General features: G+C 36.1%; 1 protein-coding gene across 1 annotated transcript in view; it reads left to right on the top strand.

Annotated features, from left to right (window-relative positions):
- Window positions 1–22,308, top strand: part of LOC107559184 (roundabout homolog 2-like) — a 187,103-nt gene that overhangs the window by 132,031 nt on the left and 32,764 nt on the right. The window contains 10 exon segments of the mRNA XM_016242940.1: window positions 2,565–2,770; window positions 3,834–3,915; window positions 5,106–5,271; window positions 5,546–5,712; window positions 6,263–6,384; window positions 8,213–8,444; window positions 15,823–15,947; window positions 16,916–17,087; window positions 18,348–18,530; window positions 19,971–20,010. Coding sequence (XP_016098426.1) covers window positions 2,565–2,770; window positions 3,834–3,915; window positions 5,106–5,271; window positions 5,546–5,712; window positions 6,263–6,384; window positions 8,213–8,444; window positions 15,823–15,947; window positions 16,916–17,087; window positions 18,348–18,530; window positions 19,971–20,010 — 1,495 coding nt within the window.

Genomic DNA, 22,308 nt, shown 5'->3' with positions numbered 1-22,308 from the left:
TTTAACATTTAATAGGCTCTGAAATATATAACAACTTTTAATTTAAGTGATTTTAAAACAATCTTCACATAAACTATATTATATATGCGTAAACTATATATATTAATCTTTATTCAAGCTATACAATTTAATCAGCAACTAGAACAGTCCAAGGACTTCTCTTTTTCTTTTGTTCTTTGATATACACCAATGACAGACTTCAGCAGGTTTCACTTTAAAATCAGTGCTGTCTCTTTAAAACCTGATGCATATGACGCGGATCTGACACATATCTGATTTTCTCCCAACTCTTTACGATCATTTATAACTCATTTAAAAGACTTATAAGCCCCGTTCACACCAAGAACGATAACTATAAAGATAACTATAAAGATAACAATATTAGCGTCCACACCAGCAAACGATATCGTCTGTTTATTCTATACGATTCTATTCTACGATTTTTAGAACTATATCATTATCGTTATCTTTATAGTTATCGTACTTGGTGTGAACGGACCGTTAGACTCGGTTTACAAGGTTAAAGCCCCGTTAAGATAACGATAAAGATATAGTTCAAAAAATCGTTCTCAATATAAAAAAATAGCATAGTTCACACCACAACTATAACGATAACGATACAGAGGAACGATATCGTTGTGATCGCTTTCAAAACGATTTTTTTTCCAGCTGATGAACGACGAAACACTGACAGCCAATCAGAATCCATCCTGCTGTAACGAGCTCAATAATTTAAAGCGGTAGATGCATGTGCACTTTAGAATAAACAGACGATATCGTTCGCTGGTGTGGACGCTAATATCTTTTTCTTTATCGTTATCGTTCTTGGTGTGAACGGGGCTTAACTCGCCAAAACCGTGCATTTTGACATAATTGTGTGTGTTTTCGTGCGTTGAAGCGTTACTGGTGAGCTGTCTGAAGTGGCTCAGGGTATGTGTACAGCCGAACGCGCAGCCTTTCAAACTATACTTCACTGCACCATTTCTGACGCATTCTCGGGTTATGAAGAATAAAGAAGTGTGAGATGTAATCTCACTTAATTTATTTTATATACTTTTTATTACATAAATATATTATAATTACTTATTTTTTTATTTTGAATATACATTTTATTTATTCCTATTTTTAATCATTTAAAAAAATTTGCTTTAATAATATACTTCAATAATATACTTCAGGTTTTCAGATTTTACCAACACAAAATAAATAACGGGATCAGATGACCAAAAAAAACACTTACAAAAAACAATTACACGTTTTTTTAATATCTATGGCCGACAATCGAGAACTGCAAGACAAACAGAATGCCTATGTGCTGTGTGATTTATTTATTTATTTATTCCACAATCCACATGGTTTGATAAGGCTTTCTGATGACAATGCAGTGTTTTTACTTACAATTTAGCGATAATTATATTTGCTCCATAAAATTTCAGATTTTCCTCTACTGTAAGCAGTAAAAAAGCATCTACACAATGAGATGAAAATAGATGGAAATCTTTTCATGAGCACCCATCGTTATAAACGTCGCAAAACAAAAAATGAAACAATCTGTGCACTCTAGGACGGTGGAAGAAGGAGTTTATGAGGGGATGTTCTCTTAACCAGCATGAGATATTTAAGCGACCACACTGCCTCTGATAGTCGGATATATAGTAATACATTAAATTTTACTCAGAGTCTGGTTCCTAAATGAAGGATCTCAGGCACTAACTGGAAGCTACAAAACCACCTCGCTGCCACATCAGTGAGCTAGAAACCAAGACTCAGCGTTTCTCCCAGTTTTTCCCAGAATGCTTGGGGGGTAGACGCTGCCCTGTGGTGCGACCACAAAATGTGCATATAACCCTGATACGTCCAGGAATAAGGCAATCATGGCTTCATCCTGCTTCCTGTGCCACACGGGACACGACCACAATCTTAATGTTTTCAGACACTTTTAATGATGAACATATTGGCTGTCCTGTGCTAAAGCAACAAATGATGTAAGAAGAAGACCTGTTCATGTCATGATGTCATAATCTGAGGAGAATATATTATTCTAGATGGACAAGCATGCTAATTGCTACCAATTTCCAATGTTTCCATTTCAGTAGTAAAAGCAGGAACTAATTCAGAGCCATTGCCTAGTTATTAGCACATGGGCTCCAGACATGTTGAGTCACTGCACTCACACAGGAAATGTTTCAGATCTGTCCTGTGTTGTTTTCCGGACACTTTCTCGCTCTCTTATCCCAATTTTTTCCTGCCTCCTCTCTGTTGTCTGTAGTTGCTATCCACTAAATAGTGTGATTAGTGTGATTCAAATCACAGTACATTCAAAGTTGGTGGTATACTTTTTGTAGTGTGTATTCACGCTCATATATATAAGTGCTTGTGACAGTTCTCTTTTTCATTCATCAGTTGAAAAATGTTGATAAATGTGAAGCTGAAACTGAAGCTTATTTTTGTACCGTACATCACCAGCAAAGGATACAAATTGGGATGCCTCCCTTCTAAAACAGTAATAGCTACATGTAGGCTTAATTCCTGTTCTTTCCTCTCTCTTTCTCTCTCTTGTTTAGTGTTGACTGATCGTCCTCCCCCCATCATCCGGCAGGGTCCAGCTAACCAGACTCTGGGTGTAGACAGTGTGGCTCTTCTGAGGTGCCATGCTTCTGGAGAACCGGTCCCAACCATCAGCTGGCTGAAGGATGGGGTCAGTCTGCTGGGCAAAGATGCTCGTATGTCCCTACAGGACCTCGGCAGCCTGCAGATCAAGGGTTTGCGGGTGAGCCTAAATACTATTATAATATTTTTGTAATGAATGTATACATTTGGGATGCATCCATATGGATGGATGGATGGATGGACAAATTAATGAATGAATGCTTATTTATTTAATGCGATTCAGTTAACTTAGATGTTGAATTGGCATAGAAAAGTAGCATCCATCATATATCATCAACTTTCAACATGGACCAAATTAGACCGGTTTTTATATTAGCCAGCACTGATATAGTCACCAATACATCGCTGAATGTCCAGATGTGTATCTGTTATTGTGTATTTCTAAGACCGTATGTGTGTGTTTGTGTGACTACCATTTGTCAGAAACGTCTTCATCTAAGTGTGATGTATAAGCTTAGCAGAATTCAATCAGATATCAGTAAGACATAACAGAGATGGGCAGAGAGAATCATATTGCATTACGGGGATGAATGGGAAATATTGATTTTGGTAAATTGTTTGATACTATCACTTAGGGATACGACAGCTCTCCCAAGAATCATTTACGGAAGGCTGGACGGGCTCCAGCTGCACACACATTTACACACGCACACACAAACAAACACACTTTTAGGGCTATATTGAATTTAAAGTCCTCAAGCCCTCCCCGTCGGCTCGGGATGGAATAGCTATTATGCCTGACAGTGCTGCCCACCTCTGACATTTTATCTAATAAATGGAGGCGAGGCACCCTGATGAAAGGCAACAAACAACAGGGAGATCGTCCCGGAAAGGTAGAGAGGGGGGAACATGTGGCAGCTGTCAACGGTCCAGAGGGTTTCAGCGACTACCCCTTTAAATGAATTAGTCTAACTCTCGTTGCGGTTAGTGGGTGTGTTTGTGAATTTGCCAGCAAGGATAAAAGCTGGCTGAAGGGTGCAGAAAATAGAATATATCTACCATATTAGTGTCAGCGCTTTAGCCGAACTGGACTTGCCCGAGGTTACATCTCTTTAGGATCGAAAGCTTGAACTTTCCATGAGTCGAATTGATTAGCCGTTTAGTGAATTCACACTACGTGAAGATATAAAGATCAATGCATGTTTTTATTTTCTATTTTTCAGCTCTCTGATTCTGGTATCTATACTTGTGTGGCAGCAAGTTCTAGTGGGGAAACATCTTGGAGTGCTTTCTTGGAAGTCAAAGGTACTTATGCGCAACTTCACAAACAATACTCTTAAAAATAAAAGGGGGGTTTTGCAGGAAAACCATAGAAGAACCATTTTGAGTTCCCCAACGAACTTTTGAGTGAACAGTTCTTAAAAGTCGTTTAACAAAAAATACTTGGAGTGCTTTCTTGGAAGTCAAAGGTACTTATGCGCAACTTCACAAACAATACTCTTAAAAATAAAAGGGGGGTTTCAAAAGGGGGGTTTTGCAGGAAAACCATAGAATAACCATTTTGAGTTCCCCAACGAACTTTTGAGTGAACAGTTCTTAAAAGTCGTTTAACAAAAAATCATTTTGTTATGAAAAGCTTCCATGGATGTTAAAGATTCTTCAAGGAGACATGTATGCGAATAAAGAACCTTCATGTTAAAAAAATTTAAGTTGCAAAAGGGTGTTTTCATAGCAATGCCATAGAAGAACCATTTTGGGATCCCCAAAGAACCTCTTAGTGAACCCATCTTGTTATAAAAGAACCTTCTGAAGAACCTTTTGTTCAGTGACAAGGTTCCATAGATTTTAAAGGGTTAGTTCACACAAAAATGAAAACTCTATCATTAATTACTCACCCTCGTGTTGTTCGAAACCCGTAAGACCTTCGTTCACCTTCGGAACACAATTTAAGATATTTTTGTACCAAGAAAAGTACCAAGATGATCGACAAAGTAGTCCATGTGTCATCACGCCGGATCTGGGTTCCGGGATCTGCCACACGCTCGCGTCATGCCGTCATGAACGCGCGTCCAAAGCGACACAGTAGAGACGAAAATGTGTAATAAAGTTTTTGTTTTCTTTGCGCAAAAAAGTATTCTCGTAGCTTCGTAACTTTACAGTTGAACCACTGGTGTCACACGGACTACTTTGTCGATCATCTTGGTACTTTCCTGGACCTTGAACGTGGTAGTTACCTTGCTGTCTATGGGAGGGTCAGATAGCCCTCAGATTTCATCAAAAATATATTAAATTGTGTTCCGAAGATGAACGGAGGTCTTACGGGTTTGGAACAACACGAGAGTGAGTAATCAATGACAGAATTTTCATTTTTGGGTGAAATAACCCTTTAAAGGTTCTTCATGGAACCATAGAGAAGAACCTTTAAAGAACCTTTATTTATGAGAGTGTATGTGATTTTCAAGTTCTCAGTGTTTTTATGTCTTTCCTCTCTTTAGAGTCTGGAAGTCTTGTTATAGTTAAAGCCCGAGATGAGAATGAGCTCTCAGGTCCTCCTTCCAAACCTCAGGTCACCGATGTCACTAAAAACAGTGTGTCGTTGTCATGGCAGCCTGGCCTTCCTGGAGTATCACCCATCTCATCATATGTTATTGAGGCTTTCAGGTATGAATTTAGTTTATTTAGCCTTTAAGTGTCTTTTCTGTTTTTGAATTGTACCTTAAATGTGTTCATTTTCCTGTCAAGTACTCAAGTCAGACCGAAATATGTCTTTATACACATTTCTAACATACAAAGTCCTCAAAAAATATATTGCGACCTTCAAGCTCAAGCTGGTACAACATTTTGAATGGACTGTCCTTGTATATTGCATCCGCTCTGACTAAAATTTTTTAAGACATTTCAGACTCTGACATCACTCTGCCTCATTTACATGCAGCCAATCGGTGAGCAACAGCTGGCAGACTGTGGCCGATCATGTCAAGACTACGCAGTACACCATCAAGGGTCTTCGCCCCAACACCATCTACTTGTTCATGGTGCGAGCAGTCAACGTCCAAGGCCTGAGTGACCCGAGCCCCATGTCCGAACCTGTCCGCACTCAAGGTATTTCACAGAAACTCTGTCTATAATTGTGTATATAGTTTGGGTAAGAAACCCAAGTGAATGGTGTCTGTGTCAACAACTTCCAATTAAATCCTAGCTGTTGCTCACAGAGAACGAGATCTAGTCTAGATACCACAGGGTCTAACAGTCCCATACGCTCATTAGTTTCAGAGACTAATGTATAATGTAGAACAAACATCATCTACATTTGGAGTGTATAATTGAGTTAGTGACCTGGCTGGTACCTTAATGATCATTACGAGGAGAAAAAAGGACCAACTTCGACTGGAAAAAGATTAGATTAAGGTGCCACAGAGTCTTCCATATGTTCATTAGGGGTGACTGATTCTGAGACCTTGGGCGGTTGTAACCTCACAGGTAAGGTTGAAGCTGTGCTGTCTGCGGCTGGAGTCAGTGAAAATGACTCCTCATCGCTCTTTTAGGGAATTAAATTGTATTTAAGGGATTATGCTGTTCCGACCAGTAATTTAGTAATTTGTCTGCGCACTATAAGAGGTAATGGCATTGGCCTCTGTGTTTCTCTTTACAGATATAAGTCCTCCAGCTCAGGGAGTGGATCACAGACACGTGCAGAAGGAGTTGGGTGAGGTTATTGTGCGGCTACACAACCCTGTGGTCCTCAGCCCCACCACCATACAGGTCACATGGACGGTAAGGCGCTCTATGATTGGACAGAGCTTTTAGCATGTTAATTGTGTTTGGAGAGATGTTGTAGTCTGTAAATTGTGCTGAGATTGGACAGAAATTTTGACACATGAACTATGATTAGACAATGGGCTATAGAACATGACTTGCTGTTGGACAGAGGTTATTGTACAGGTACCATGATTGGACTGAGGCTTTAGCATCTAAACTGTGATTGGACTGAGTTTCTAGAACATGATGCAGTAGTAAAGCGATATTTCACCCAGAAATAAAAATTCTGTCATCATTTATTAAACCTCATATTGTTCCAAACTGTTCTTTATTATGTGGAACACAAAAGAAGATATTTTGAAGAATGTTTTAATCTATAGAATGGTCCTAAACATCACTGGACACCACTGACTTTAATTCAAAATTAAAAATGAAATAAAATGAAGTACTATGTATGTATGTATGTATTTATTAATTTGTAACAATATACTTTTTTGTGTACCTCAGAAAATATTACAATTTATTTTGAAAGGTTTGGAATGACATGAGCTATTTTATAGTATACTAATTTGATGATTTTGAACTAAATTTACTTCATATATTTGAATAAACATCATCTCTATACAGAATTAGGCTATTTGGCACAGATTATTGGCTGTATATTATTTAAACTTATACAGTATGTACTGTATATTATTCGATATCCAACAAAGTTAACTCTGTTACTCGTCTTGGTTGTTGTTTCTATTTCCCACTGCAGTCTTCCAGCATTGATATAAACACTCTAAAAGTGTTTACTGTTTGTTGAATTGCTTTAAAATTTGCTGTGTCACATTTGTTTGTAAGCACTCTCCTGTGGTATATTAATGATTGCCATCAACAATCATTACAGAGACAAATATAAGCGTCTGTCTGTTCAGCCTAAATGGGGTATAGACTGTTTCAGATGTATTTTTCTCATATGAATAATCCATAAATCATCGGCCTGCACGGCCCCTGAATACAGCAGTACTCTCGCGGTAAACGTAGGTGGTGTCAAGAAAGCTTTTACGACCCTGAATCATTCAATTAATGAAAGTTTAAAAAGCGTAGGAAGGATGGCCATTGGGCTGATTTACTCCATGTGTAGGGAGGAAAAGCAGATGTTTAATATCTCACTCCAAAGGCCAGACTGTGCTGTTAGAAAGGCATTAATGTGAGTTATACACGCTCCTCCTCTCTGTAAATACAACTTTTCTTCGGCAAACTAAAAACAGAATGAGGCTTTCAGCGAATGAAGTGTCTTGTTTACCTTTTTGTTGATTTGAGATTGCGTTTTTTCTTTGATCGTTATGTTGACACGGTCAAAGTTGAGTTTTTTTTTTTTTTTTGGCGCGTATGTATATACTTGTACATATGTGTTTATTTCTTCGCAGCTGAGCTTTTTTTCACAACATGTTCATTCGAAGCGGCTACATCTTGCATGATTGCTGTTATTGATGTTTTATTTCGAGTTTGTCAAGGTCGTACGTATGTATGACTCATGTAGAACATTTTTATCAAAGGGATTTGATTGGCTGAACTTGCTGTTATATGTAAATACTAGTTAAGGTGAAAAGGAGGAGATATTCCTTGGTCTTTCAGACTTTTGTCTAATTGGTGGACCAACATATCTGTAGAAACTCGTCAACCTGCTTTTCTGTTTAAGTTGTTTGACCAAGAAAGCACTGCTGGTTAAGCTAGTTAAGACACCTAATGGGAACCAGCACCCAAAGCTAGGCCTTTTTAGCAGAGTTTCTCCTTTTTCAATTATTTTACCCAGTCTTTTGCACTTTTTTAAGTTAGAACCATCTTTCCCCTTCAGGTTGACCGCCAGTCTCAGTTCATCCAGGGCTACAGGGTTTTGTACAGGCAGATGTCAGGGCTGTCCTCCCCTGGAGCGTGGCAGAGTCAGGATGTGAAGGTCCCCTCTGAGAGGAGCATGGTGCTCTCGGCTCTGAAGAAAGGCATCGTCTACGAGATCAAAGTCCGTCCGTACTTCAACGAGTTCCAGGGCATGGACAGCGAGTCCCGAACGGCAAGAACAACAGAGGAAGGTACAGCGTTTGATTCTTTGAAGTGATACAGGAGATCTGTGATGTTTGAAGTCAACATGAAATCAGAATGAACCACATTTAATTTCTTATTAAATAAATTATTTATCTCTGTAAACTTTCATTTAGAATAAAATATCATCACTTTTGTGATGCACATAGACATGACTCGTACAGGTTGGTAAAACAGCTTTTTAGGCATTGTTTTGAACTACTTTTGTAGTTTCAGTTTTTTTTTGTCTTTTACAAAATACAGTCAATAGCCTGATGCATAAATTAGCTTGTTATATTCTTAAAGATTTTTCTGTTTCAACTGACATCATGGAAGTAAAATGTGTTTGCGAGTTCCGTTTCATTTTGACTTTCAAGTCACAAGAGTTTGTAATCGATTTGTCGATGTCTTATGCTTCTGAAACGTACAGGTCACAGATACTAAGAGACACAAATGCAGACATAAGCCCAAGAGTTGGATCTCTTGCTGATTCTTTCCAGCTTGCTCTAAGTCCACAGCAATTTGGGCCAGTGATACATAATCTACCCTTAGGCCAATGTCGTAACAAATACTGTAGTAAGCAATACTGGCCTGCTTTCCACAGCACTGCAGTAAGCTTGTCTCTATCCCTGGTCTTTCAGACTTTTGTCTAATTGGTGGACCAACATATCTGTAGAAACTCGTCAACCTGCTTTTCTGTTTAAGTTGTTTGACCAAGAAAGCACTGCTGGTTAAGCTAGTTAAGACACCTAATGGGAACCAGCACCCAAAGCTAGGCCTTTTTAGCAGAGTTTCTCCTTTTTCAATTATTTTACCCAGTCTTTTGCACTTTTTTAAGTTAGAACCATCTTTCCCCTTCAGGTTGACCGCCAGTCTCAGTTCATCCAGGGCTACAGGGTTTTGTACAGGCAGATGTCAGGGCTGTCCTCCCCTGGAGCGTGGCAGAGTCAGGATGTGAAGGTCCCCTCTGAGAGGAGCATGGTGCTCTCGGCTCTGAAGAAAGGCATCGTCTACGAGATCAAAGTCCGTCCGTACTTCAACGAGTTCCAGGGCATGGACAGCGAGTCCCGAACGGCAAGAACAACAGAGGAAGGTACAGCGTTTGATTCTTTGAAGTGATACAGGAGATCTGTGATGTTTGAAGTCAACATGAAATCAGAATGAACCACATTTAATTTCTTATTAAATAAATTATTTATCTCTGTAAACTTTCATTTAGAATAAAATATCATCACTTTTGTGATGCACATAGACATGACTCGTACAGGTTGGTAAAACAGATTTTTAGGCATTGTTTTGAACTACTTTTGTAGTTTCAGTTTTTTTTTTGTCTTTTACAAAATACAGTCAATAGCCTGATGCATAAATTAGCTTGTTATATTCTTAAAGATTGTTCTGTTTCAACTCACATCATGGAAGTAAAATGTGTTTGCGAGTTCCGTTTCATTTTGACTTTCAAGTCACAAGAGTTTGTAATCGATTTGTCGATGTCTTATGCTTCTGAAACGTACAGGTCACAGATACTAAGAGACACAAATGCAGACATAAGCCCAAGAGTTGGATCTCTTGCTGATTCTTTCCAGCTTGCTCTAAGTCCACAGCAATTTGGGCCAGTGATACATAATCCACCCTTAGGCCAATGTCGTAACAAATACTGTATAAAGTCTGAGCGCAATGACAGGCTCATTTGTTACCCAGAGTGTCCGTGGAGAGCCGTATCTCCTCTACACACACCAGCTCTGTCTCCTGAAGCCCCGCTGCACTTCCTTCACACCCTACACCTGCATGTCATCGCCATCACCAGAGCAAGACAAAATATCAGGTCCCCTGGCAGAAGAGCATCACGGGGCCTACGGCTGCGATAGCCCCCTTTTGTTTCTTGTTTTCCACTGTGTAAATTAAATATAATACTTTATTATATAATATGTATTAATTATATATTATTGTTTTTCTTTTTAATAATGTTTACAATATTTTAATAATACATGTGTTTTAATAATATTTTTATTAATAATTAATAATACAAATATTAATATTATTAATACTATTTTATTAATACAAATTTTTTATGTTAAAAAAACATTAAATAATTTGTATTCTTTTTTTTATTTGATACTAAATGTATTATCTATGAATTATAATACATTATTTTGATTTAAATGTTAAAATATGTATGTATGTATTAAATATTCAATTCAAATTAAATAATACAATTATATAGAATGGTTTCTCTTTCTATTTTCTGTATTTCCATTAGACAACCGCCAGTCTTTGCCTAGCCTATTTTGCATATAGAAAATTTACCATAATGAAAAATTTTAAACATAAAGAACGTAAGTAAATATAATGTATGCAATTATTTAATCATGTATGTAGAAAATTATATAAATTAATTAATTGTTATAAAAAATTGTATTTATTTAATTTTTAGTTATTTACAATTTTATTTGTATTATTTTTATGTAAAATTAATTTTACAATTTTTATTTGTAAGGTAAAAATAAATTAATGTAATTATTTAATGTAATTATTCATTCATGAAAGCTAAATTTTGCTCTCAGTTTGGTGTTTGGTCCGTTTTAATTTTTGGACCCTGCCAAAACTGAACCCAGGACATATCGTGCAAGGTAATTGTGGCTCAGACAAGCAGGACCACCGTCCAGGATTCACCGCAATGCTTTGAGATGTTTTCCCTGGTGTGAGCGATGGCTGCTACAACACATAAATCTTGTAAAAAAAATAAAAACATTTTGAGAATAGTTTAAACGGCATATGGAACTCTCAAGACATAAATTCACACACACTCACACGAGCACAGAAGGTTTGCTGATTAAAGTCTGAGCGCAATGACAGGCTCATTTGTTACCCAGAGTGTCCGCGGAGAGCCGTATCTCCTCTACACACACCAGCTCTGTCTCCTGAAGCCCCGCTGCACTTCCTTCACACCCTACACCTGCATGTCATCGCCATCACCAGAGCAAGACAAAATATCAGGTCCCCTGGCAGAAGAGCATCACGGGGCCTACGGCTGCGATAGCCCCCTTTTGTTTCTTGTTTTCCACTGTGTGGTAGTTGAGAAGGTTTGTCAGAGTCACAGAATAGGATGATTTATTGGCCATTGTCTGATTAGACAATTATAGCTTCTCTCTAGAGCTCGCCACATCCATTTCTTTTCTCTTTTCCCATTTCTCTCCCACTTTGTCTTTCCCAAAAAGTGAAAGTGTTTTTGCTTTCATTTAGACCTTCTTCTGAAGTGACAAATTTTGCAGGGAATTCTCTCATTCAAATTGAACATGCTTACCAACATAGCTTCTTCCCAACTTACCATAGTTGCTGCAATTATTGTTAATAAATAAAACTGTGATCAATTGTAAATATAAATAAAAAATGTATTTATTTTTAATTGTAAATTAAAATGTATTTATTTATTTATACTTTTATTATTTTTTAATAATTAACCTAATTATTTTAATTAAATAATTTTTTTAATAATGAAGTTGTAATTTAGCGTTTTAAATTAAAAATAAATTGTTTATTTTTATTGAAATTATTAATGTAATAATCTATTATATAATACATAATTTAATCTTTTTTTATTATTTTGATTATTGTTACCACAATAAAACTGTGGTAAATTGGTATTAGTGATCACTGTCATCCAAAAAGGTTATTACCCATACCTAAATGTAATATATGACATTTATTGCCCTATATCAAGAGTAATATTGCCATATATATTACCTATAAGATAATATATAATTTTCACATACGTACGTTCTCTTGATGATGGTATGAAGCTATACATTTATAGCATATTTATACATATAAGATCCCATAGTTTGTCCCAAATTTGTACATATTGTGATAATGATTGTTTTATGTGTAGCAACCATATATCAACATAATACTTTATTTATATATGCAACTAAAACAACACGCACACACACACACACACATATATATATATATATATATATATATATATATAGAGAGAGAGAGAGCTTTTGTCAAGTAAAATACTGTATATACATATATAAACATACATATGTATGCATGCATGTTTATATATGTATATATTTTACTTACTCTTATATAATATCAACACTGATGGATTTGACTAGCCATGCAAGACGCTCTTTCTTTGAAAACGTCCTTTAGTATTAGCTGCAATAGTCATATTTTTTGAAGATAGAGGTTGAATAGGTGAAACAGGCCCCCTTTCAGAAACTCCTCTGTGTTTTTAATCCATTTTATGGTTAATAAACAGCTTCTCAATGGGAGTTTTTTCCCGAGGGTCATTATCACACATTGATTAGTGGCATAGTAAAGCAATGTCGCATTTCTTCACATTCTGTAAGCTAAAGTCCTGCCGCTCGCCCCGGGGTCTCAGTATTAGCTTGGTTTAACTTCACAGTGTTTTTTCATCAGCTTTCGCCTGCAGGCTACTGTAGCAGCAGTGAAACAGAGGTCACATCCTCGCTGGCTATACATCACACCGCTAATGGCGCTATTAGCATCGCCTGCGCCATCGCTCCCCAAATGAGAAATATGTAGTGTTTGGCTCAAATGTGCATAATGATAAGCTTCTAAATGATTTGCGGCATTAACTTTGAATGACATTGGCTGCATTGTAATAGGAGGGATTTTGTCACCTGCAACGTGCTGAGTTACACTGATATTGTTTTTCAGTATTCAAGAAGAAAAATGTGAATATTCTGTGTAATTATTTCTTGATCAATTACTGTACAATTTACAGTGTTAAGGAAACGTAAATCAACTTAATTCTGAAAAAAAAATATTATATTACATTATATTATATTTTTCAGTAAAAATCCCAATCAAATTGCACTAAGAAAATACATATATTTACCTCATTAAGGAGGTAAATAGGAGAGATTTTGCTAATTTATTTATTATTATTATTTTTATTTATTGTGTAATTTATTATTATTATTATTTAGTAATAAACAAGAAAAATTTGAATTTTCTGTCCATTATTACTTAATTACTGAGATACTTACAGTATTAAGAAAAAATCCAAATCAACTTGCTCACTTAATTCTGAGAATATTATTATATTATATCATATATCATATCATATCATATTATATTATATTGTATTATTGTCACGCCCATGGACTGTTTTGGTGTTTGTTTTCCTCCCCCACTTGTTCCATGTTCCCTCCTGTGACCTAGTTTCTCCCTCGTGTTGATTGGTTATTGATGTCAGGTGTGTCTTGTTAATTCCCTCGTTTAGTTCTAGTATTTAGCCCTGTGTCTTAAACGTCGATTCCGTGTGCTACGTGTGTGGTCCCTGCTGTCAATAAAGTCTGTTATTGTTCTGGATTCTCCCACGTCTCCTCGCTCCGACACAGTAGGCACACCGTGACAATTATATTATAATTTTTATATTATATTAGATTTAAATATATTAATATTTTATTATATTTACATTTTCTGTGTGATTATTGCTGTAAAATTTACAGTTTTATGGTAAAAATCCAAAACAAATTGCACTCGTAATTCTGAGAAAATACATATATTATGTCATATTATATTAATATTTGTCAGTATTAAAGAAAAAAATTTGAATTTTCTGTGTGGTGATTACTGCAATATTTACAGTGTTATGGTTGTTCTGGATTCTCCCACGTCTCCTCGCTCCGACACAGTAGGCACACCGTGACAATTATATTATAATTTTTATATTATATTAGATTTAAATATATTAATATTTTATTATATTTACATTTTCTGTGTGATTATTGCTGTAAAATTTACAGTTTTATGGTAAAAATCCAAAAAAAATTGCACTCGTAATTCTGAGAAAATACATATATTATGTCATATTATATTAATATTTGTCAGTATTAAAGAAAAAATTTGAATTTTCTGTGTGGTGATTACTGCAATATTTACAGTGTTATGGTAAAAATCCAAAACAAATTGCACTCGTAATTCTGAGAAAAATTGCATATATTCTATTATATTATATTAATATTTGTCAGTATTAAAGAAAACATTTGAATTTTCTGTGTGATGATTACTGCAATATTTACAGTGTTATGGTAAAAATCCAAAACAAATTGCACTCGTAATTCTGAGAAAAATACATATATATTATATTATATTATGTTATATTAAATTAATATTTGTCAGTATTAAAGAAAAAAATTTGAATTTTCTGTGTGATGATTACTGCAATATTTACAGTGTTATGGTAAAAAAAAAAGATACATACATACACGTCATTCAGTATTAAAGAAGAAAAATGTGAATTTTCATATGTTCATAATAATAAGCTTTAACCTTGTATGATATTGGCTGCATTGTTATAGGAGTGATTTAGTCACCTGTGATGTGCTGAATTCATTCAGCGGCCGACTGCTCTGTTTTTTTTTGTTTTTTTTTCTGTTCAGCTGCAGATGTTTGATGAAGGCGAGCTGCCGTTTGTCCCGTCAGGCCTTTTGGGGGTTAAAATGGGCCACCCCGTGTGAGGGATGAGTGTAGCTTTGGGATATGTGCCATTTACTTGGGGGTCAGAGTGTAGGGAAATGAAAGAGAGCGAGTGAACAGAGTTTACCGTAATTGAGCTGTCAGTATTCTGCTGTGTCGCCGCACCTCAGGTTGCCACAGAAATGAGAAAAACATTTTTACAAAAAAAATTTATTTTCCACTACAGACCCCTATTATTTATTTAATTCCCTTCTCGTCTCTGTCAGAGTGGCTCTGATGGGGTTAATAAAACAGCGGTCCGGGGTCTTGACTTCTACATTACAGAGCCAAGGACAAAACAGCGTCTTGGATTCGCAACTGGCCTCCTTCAATCAATGTATCCATGTCAATATGTTGACCCAGCACTCCATTCTTTACTCTTCCTCATCCAGCTCTCAAAAAAATACTTCCGTTCTTCACATTCCTCCCCGAGCTGAGCGACCTACATGCCAGTCAGAGCGATTTGCTAAGAAAGCCGAGTTGTTTGGATGGCTCACCATCTCATTGTCTCTCAGTAAATGTATTTTTTTGAGTAAATCCCTCCTTTCAGAGGCAGGATATGAAATCATAGTGAAATGTGAAGGAGCTGAAGAAAATCCCCATCTAATGAACTTGTGCACCCGTGGCCACCTGTCTTACATTCTAAAGCTCAACACACACATCGACTTCTAAATGCTAATGCAGTGACTTACAACAGACTCTTTCAGAGGAAACAGATGAGAGTGTGTCATGGCATGAGTGTTGAGTGATGTACGTAAATCCTTGCCAAACAATCAGAGGCAGCTGTAGCCTCAAATCTTTTCTGGAAAGTCCAGAATGTCAATAGTGTAGAAGAACATCACGGAAGCCATGGAAGTAAAACCCAGTGTTTCTGTTTGTCTCTCTGTATCCCAGCACCCAGTGCTCCTCCTCAGCAGGTGACGGTCCTCACGGTGGGCAATCAGAACAGCACATCCATCAGTATCTCCTGGGACCCTCCTCCTGCAGAACATCAGAACGGCATCATCCAGGAATATAAGGTAAATGCCATGTGACTCCATCAGAGACACCAACAATCACATGCAACTTGAGCAATAAAAATCTAAATAGACTTGCACTCTTAATTATGGAAAAAAATATTGTATTGTATTGTATTATATTATTAATTATCTGTGCAATTATTATTATTACTGTATTATTTACAGTATAAGGAATTTGTTTATACATTTTATACTCTGTTATGAAAACAAATGTGTATATATACAGTATATATATCTGTGCAATTATTATTATTACTGTATTATTTACAGTATAAGGAGAAAATGTAATAAATGTTATGCTCTCAGTTATGAAAACAAATGTGTGTATATACTGTATATACACACATATACACTGTATATATATATGTTCACTAAGATGTATGTATGTATTTATATATATATATATATACATTATATTATAATATTTACAGTATTAAGGAAACTTAATCTAAAAATCTAAATAATCTTGCACTTTTAATTCTGAGAATATTGAATATTATATTATAATTTTCTATTAGTATTTAGTATTATATCACATTGGGTTAGGTGAAATCTGAACTAGTTACTAAAAAGTTGTAGGTACATTTTTCCTAAGAATTTAATACATTTGAAGTTGTTTCAAGTGGCTAAACTCAATAAATAATAATTGCACGATAAGTCGTTTTGGATAGAAGCGCATACTAGATAACTGTTTACGTTATTTACTTTTGTTTAAAATGGGCCTCATTTATGAAACACAAGCAGAACAATTTCTGTATCAATTATATGTAAATCCATTCATACATAAATAACTATACTGAATTGAATGCAATAATTTACATAAAAATGGATTTACGAGTAATTTACACAAAACATTTTTCGTTAATGAGGCCCAATCATTAAAAATAACTTTTTACAGACAATTTGCTATTCTCTCTCTCTCTCTCTCTCTCTCTCTCTCTCTCTCTCTCTCTCTCTCTCTCACTCAGATCTGGTGTTTAGGGAACGAGACCCGTTTCCATGTAAATAAGACAGTGGACGCAGCCATCCGTTCAGTGGTGGTGGGGGGTCTCCAGGCGGGGGTCCAGTACCGGGTGGAGGTGGCCGCCAGCACCAGCGCAGGGGTGGGGGTGAAGAGCGAACCACAAACCATCATTATTGGTATGGGACATCTTTTGGTTTCGATAACCTTTACTGTCACACTGCATCTACCCATTTATCTGTGATGGTCCGAAATATCTTAAAAACTCACTATTCATTGAATGGTTTTGAACGAGGTCACCAGAATCAAAATTAAATCTCACGGTCAGGGCTGAAGATTTTTTTCTCCAGGTCTTTGGGTGTTTACACTGAGTTATGTGAGTTGTAGCAGGTTGTGACTGGTTTGACCCGTAAGTGATGATTTGGCCGGTGACATGCCCTTATTCCCAAATGCCAAGCTCACTATCCATCTTCACGCACAGCCAGGAGCTGATAGACTATTTATCAAGACTGCAGTTTGTGTGTATGTGTGTGTCCTACCAGCTTTTGAAGTAAAACAAAAATTGATTTAGCTATCTTTTTTAGCTCTAATAAATATCCCTAGTTTAATTGTAAATAATTAATGTGCTCATGAAAAAAGTTATTATAACACTTTATCAACTTTCTCGCCCCCCTTTTGTTTGTGGATGGGGTTAAGTAATATCAACCATGTATCAGTATTACTGATGAATATTCAAATAGTATATCATTAAGGAAATTAAATGTACTTTAAATACTGTTTTACCAGCTTTTGAAGTAAAACAAAAATTGATTTAGCTATCTTTTTTTAGCTCTAATAAATATCCCTAGTTTAATTGTAAATAATTAATGTGCTCATGAAAAAAGTTATTATAACACTTTATCAACTTTCTCGCCCCCCTTTTGTTTGTGGGTGGGGTTAAGTAATATCAACCATGTATCAGTATTACTGATGAATATTCAAATAGTATATCATTAAGGAAATTAAATGTACTTTAAATACTGTTGTGTGTTATTTATACAGCATGTTGTGTTTTGTTTATTTTTAATTTTTGCTGAGGTGGGACGGGATTACGTAATATTAACCATTAATATTTAACATAATTCCATCCAATCTAACATGATTTCTGATGAATATTGAAATAATATCACATTAAGGAAATTAAATGTGCTGTGAATACCGTTTTCGTGTACAACATTTTGTGTTTATTTAAGTTTTTATCTGTTCTGTTCACTGAAGTAATGCTAAAGATCAAGGTGATGAGCTTTTAACGCTCTAGTTGAGTTGATTAAATTCTGTGCTGATGTTCACTGGAGCACAAATGTTTTTCTCGTGCTATTAAACTAATTTAGAAACTCACCCACAATTTTCAGTTTACTAAATAGCGGTTTTCTCCTGCGTATGTGTGTGTATTCATGTAGGTAAAGACTTCCGGGATGTGATCATGAGCAGGAACAACAGCATCACAGAGCAGATCACGGATGTGGTGAAGCAGCCGGCCTTCATCGCGGGCATCGGAGGGGCCTGCTGGGTCATTCTGATGGGCTTCAGCATCTGGCTCTACTGGAGGAGAAAGAAGAGAAAGGGTCTCAGCAATTACGCAGGTAGAGACCAGATCTGCTTGCAGCTACACAAACACACAGTGGCGAATGTTTTCAGATGGCACGGGAAGCACATCTTCCCCTATAATGTCATAAAATTGCATCAATGATGTGTTTAGAACAAATAATACAAATAATGGCAGTATTTTAGCTAATTAAACCATGGCCAATAGAGCACATGCTTTACTGGGAATCTATGGCAGATTCCAGTGCTCTTTAATGTTCATCAGATAAGAGGCTCTAAAGTACCGTTCCGAGTCCTTATTTGTATTATTAAAGCTTTTGAATGGGACATATTCGGCTTTTAATCAGTGTGTTTTTGTCCCAGCTTTGCTATATGATGATTTGTTCAAGCTCTCAAATGGACAGGACTTTGCCGCAAATGGCCAATAATTGGAAAATTGATATTTACATTAACCCTTTTGCTGTGTTGAAAATCCTTTATCTAATTTTTGTTCCCTTTTTTTAAAAAGTGCTTGTAAATCTCTCATTATGCTATATTATCACCAATTCTTGGATTCAAGCTTTATATCAACACGCTTTCTTTCAATTAGGAGAGGTTTTGTATTTATTTTTCGAACTGAGTGCTTGTTGGCTTCATTGATCGGAGCTTATGCATGTCAGTTTTTGTTTTTTTTGTGAAATTTGTTAAATTTGTTGATCATTTTGTCAATGTTCACTCAAAATCTGAGGCGCAGAAGCATACATCAGTGAGGCCTACGATCAATCAGTTCCAGAATGAAATACAAAACCTGTGCTAATTGAAAGTTGATAAAAAAGACTTATATATTTATATATTTTTTGGATAATATTTGATGATATAGCATAACAAGAAATTCATGAGTATTTTTTTTGTAAGCCAGTTATTTTTGACCAGGAACACTAAGTCTAACAAGGTGGAGAAAAAAGTACAAAAATTATCCAGTTATTTGGAGGGACATTGTTATATCCTGTGTGTGCAAAATCAGTAGGTTTTAGTACAATGCAATAAAATTAACTAGCATTTTCCAGGTCAAAATGACCAGAACACAACATAAGGGTTAAGAAAAACTACAATTCTAAATTATTATTTAATATTTTCTAAGTACTTCAACTGTTTATTGTAGATATAAAAAACTAACTAAATAAATAAAAATAAAGTACACATTTTCCCATTTATAAGTTATATCTGTGCTTTCCCATTCTTGAAAAGCACCAGTTGCCACTGAAACACAGTCTTTTTTTTTTGTTTGTTGGGTTGTTTACTCTTTATTTTAAGTGTGTTTGTGTGTCTTCTGTGTGAGACTGTCTCATTTCTTTGGCTGCTGACCAAACCTTCGAACACACTGCAGGATGCATGCGAATAATCATGCACACGCACAGAAACACACAAACCTTCCAAAGCCCGGCTGAGCACTGCAGGCTTTTTAACACGCACTCTTCTCTGTCTTCTTGTTTTTGCAGTTCAGTCGTTCACCTTCACCCCTGCAGGTACTGTTCATTTGTCCCGTTTTTTCGAAACCCCCATCCATTCTTCCTGCATTTACCTTACTTTCCTTTAGACAGTCAAGTATCCCTTCCCATGATTCAAGTTTGCAGGTCTTCAGATGATGTCCACCTGACTTTGTCAGCACAATATGGGGAGTAAATTAATATCTGGCTGTAAGGGTATCAAACACAAGTTATGGACAGATGATCCATAATACTATTTAATTTTTTGGTTGTTTTTTAACAAATACAGAATAACATTCAAGGTTAAACTAAAGTGCAAGTAGCGAACATTTTACATGTCTTTATAAATGTTAACAGAGTCAGGTGGAAGATCTGTGGGCTTCAGGATCCTGCAGTTCTCCATTTGTTTTCCCTTGTCCTTTTCTTCAGGTCATGTTTTTCAGTGGTGGTCACCTGTGCCGATCTTCTCATGTGGTTTTCCCATCTTATCTTTATCCTCCTTTTATTTCCCTGTTCTCTCTTTCTGACTTTTTGTTTGTGCAGGTGTTGTGAATTGTTTTCGTTCTCTACTTGAGTTCTCCGATCTTTCATTCATTCCTGTCTTTGTTATTAACCGCTTGAACAAACGTACATGTGGGAATCAATTTTTCCCTCCATACGAGGTTGTCGGCATGTTTTCTGAAGGTTTTCTCATTTCCCTCCAGTGATATATGCTTCTATATGTTCTGTTTTAACCAGTATAGAAATTATGGACACAGATATGGGTTTAAAAAATAGGAATTGAATACCAGCTTATGGAATACTATTTAGTATACACCGTATGATGGCTGTTTTTAAAAATCATATTTTTATAATTATTTATATTCTATTATAGTCTTTCTAAAATTTAATTTCACTTTTGTTTTTATATTTTCAGTTTGCATTTTAATTTGTTAAATTCTTAGTAATTTTGTTGTGTGCTTCTGTCATTTTTATTATCATTATTATTTTTATATTACTGTTTAGGTTTAATTTATTTTATTTTGTGTTAATTAATGATAATATGCCTGGACAGTATGCATTTCAAATATTATTAGTATGCTAAATTATTGTCATGTGTGATTTAAATATAAATGTAATTATTTATTTTTGTATTTTATTTTTATTTATATATTGTTAGGATATATATTAATGCCTTATATTAATATCTTAAAGTTCAAATGTTTTATTATTTTTAATTATTTGTCAACATTTGTCATCAATTTGTAAGCAACAAAGAGATGGTTGATATTAGATGATTCGGTGCATTGCATTGTGGAATATTGTACATAGTGAAGCATGCATTGTTGCACCTTTTAGTAAATATAGTATTCAAACTATATGCTGCAGAAAACCATAAGAGTAGTATACCATTCCGAACACAGCCATATTGCCACCAATCTCATGACTTTCTGTCCATCAAATATCATCCCATTCCGAAATATGGTCACAGTGCCATTGATTTTCCACTTTATGTTCACAATAGCAGAGAATTGTTTGTAATTCAATGGTTGGTTTATCCGCAACTTATGTGATATATGGGAGATTCACAGGCCTACCAGAGGTTAACCAGTGATGACCTGATCCAGTCACACGGTCAGCCACAATCACACTCTGAATTGATAACACAAAAAAGCAAAACGAAAAAAAAATCATTCAGCTAGCCCAGGTTCCCTCTACGTCTCTCGGGGATTGTGTGCGGATTGAGGTGTGCTTTTATCTTGTAGGAGAGTTTCGCTCCAAACTTCATTACTGATGAAATCAGTCCCCCTGCAAAAGCTGACACTGCTGCACTCCACTTTTCCCCAAGATAAGACCATAACAGTCAGGTGTCCGAGTCTTATGGCCTCGATATCCCTCGACTTTGTTTTAATGCACTCCAGTGGTCTCTCCTCACCACTGCTTCAGTGGGCTTCAAGGTTACCGGCTCCCAGGGGTCCACATCTTTCTTGGTTTCTTGCTCCCATGTGCCGAGCAGATAAGTGTGGCGTTCAGACGCATTACCGGCATGCCAGACCCCATATGTGTGACGCTCGCGAAGGCAGTGGTCCATGCTAGCGAGGGCAGATTTTTGCACCACGTGAGAATCTTTGATTTTTCTTGATTCCTGGAGCCAAATTGTCTTCGTCTCATTATCACGGTTCACTGCAAATCATGCAAACGTTTCAGGGCTTATAGAACAAATAAAGACAGATGATTCCAAAACGATTGGATGTTTGCATGAAGGCATTTTTTTTTCTAAAGCAGTATGTTTAATCGAGGCTATGGAAGCCCGTTTCCGGCACTGAAAAAAAAAAAGGTTATTGCGACTTTTTATCTCACAATTCTGACT

Source organism: Sinocyclocheilus grahami, unplaced genomic scaffold (genome assembly GCF_001515645.1).
Source record: "Sinocyclocheilus grahami isolate Dianchi unplaced genomic scaffold, SAMN03320097.WGS_v1.1 scaffold677.1, whole genome shotgun sequence".
Lineage (NCBI taxonomy): Eukaryota > Metazoa > Chordata > Actinopteri > Cypriniformes > Cyprinidae > Sinocyclocheilus > Sinocyclocheilus grahami.
This window is presented reverse-complemented; position numbering and strand designations above follow the sequence as displayed.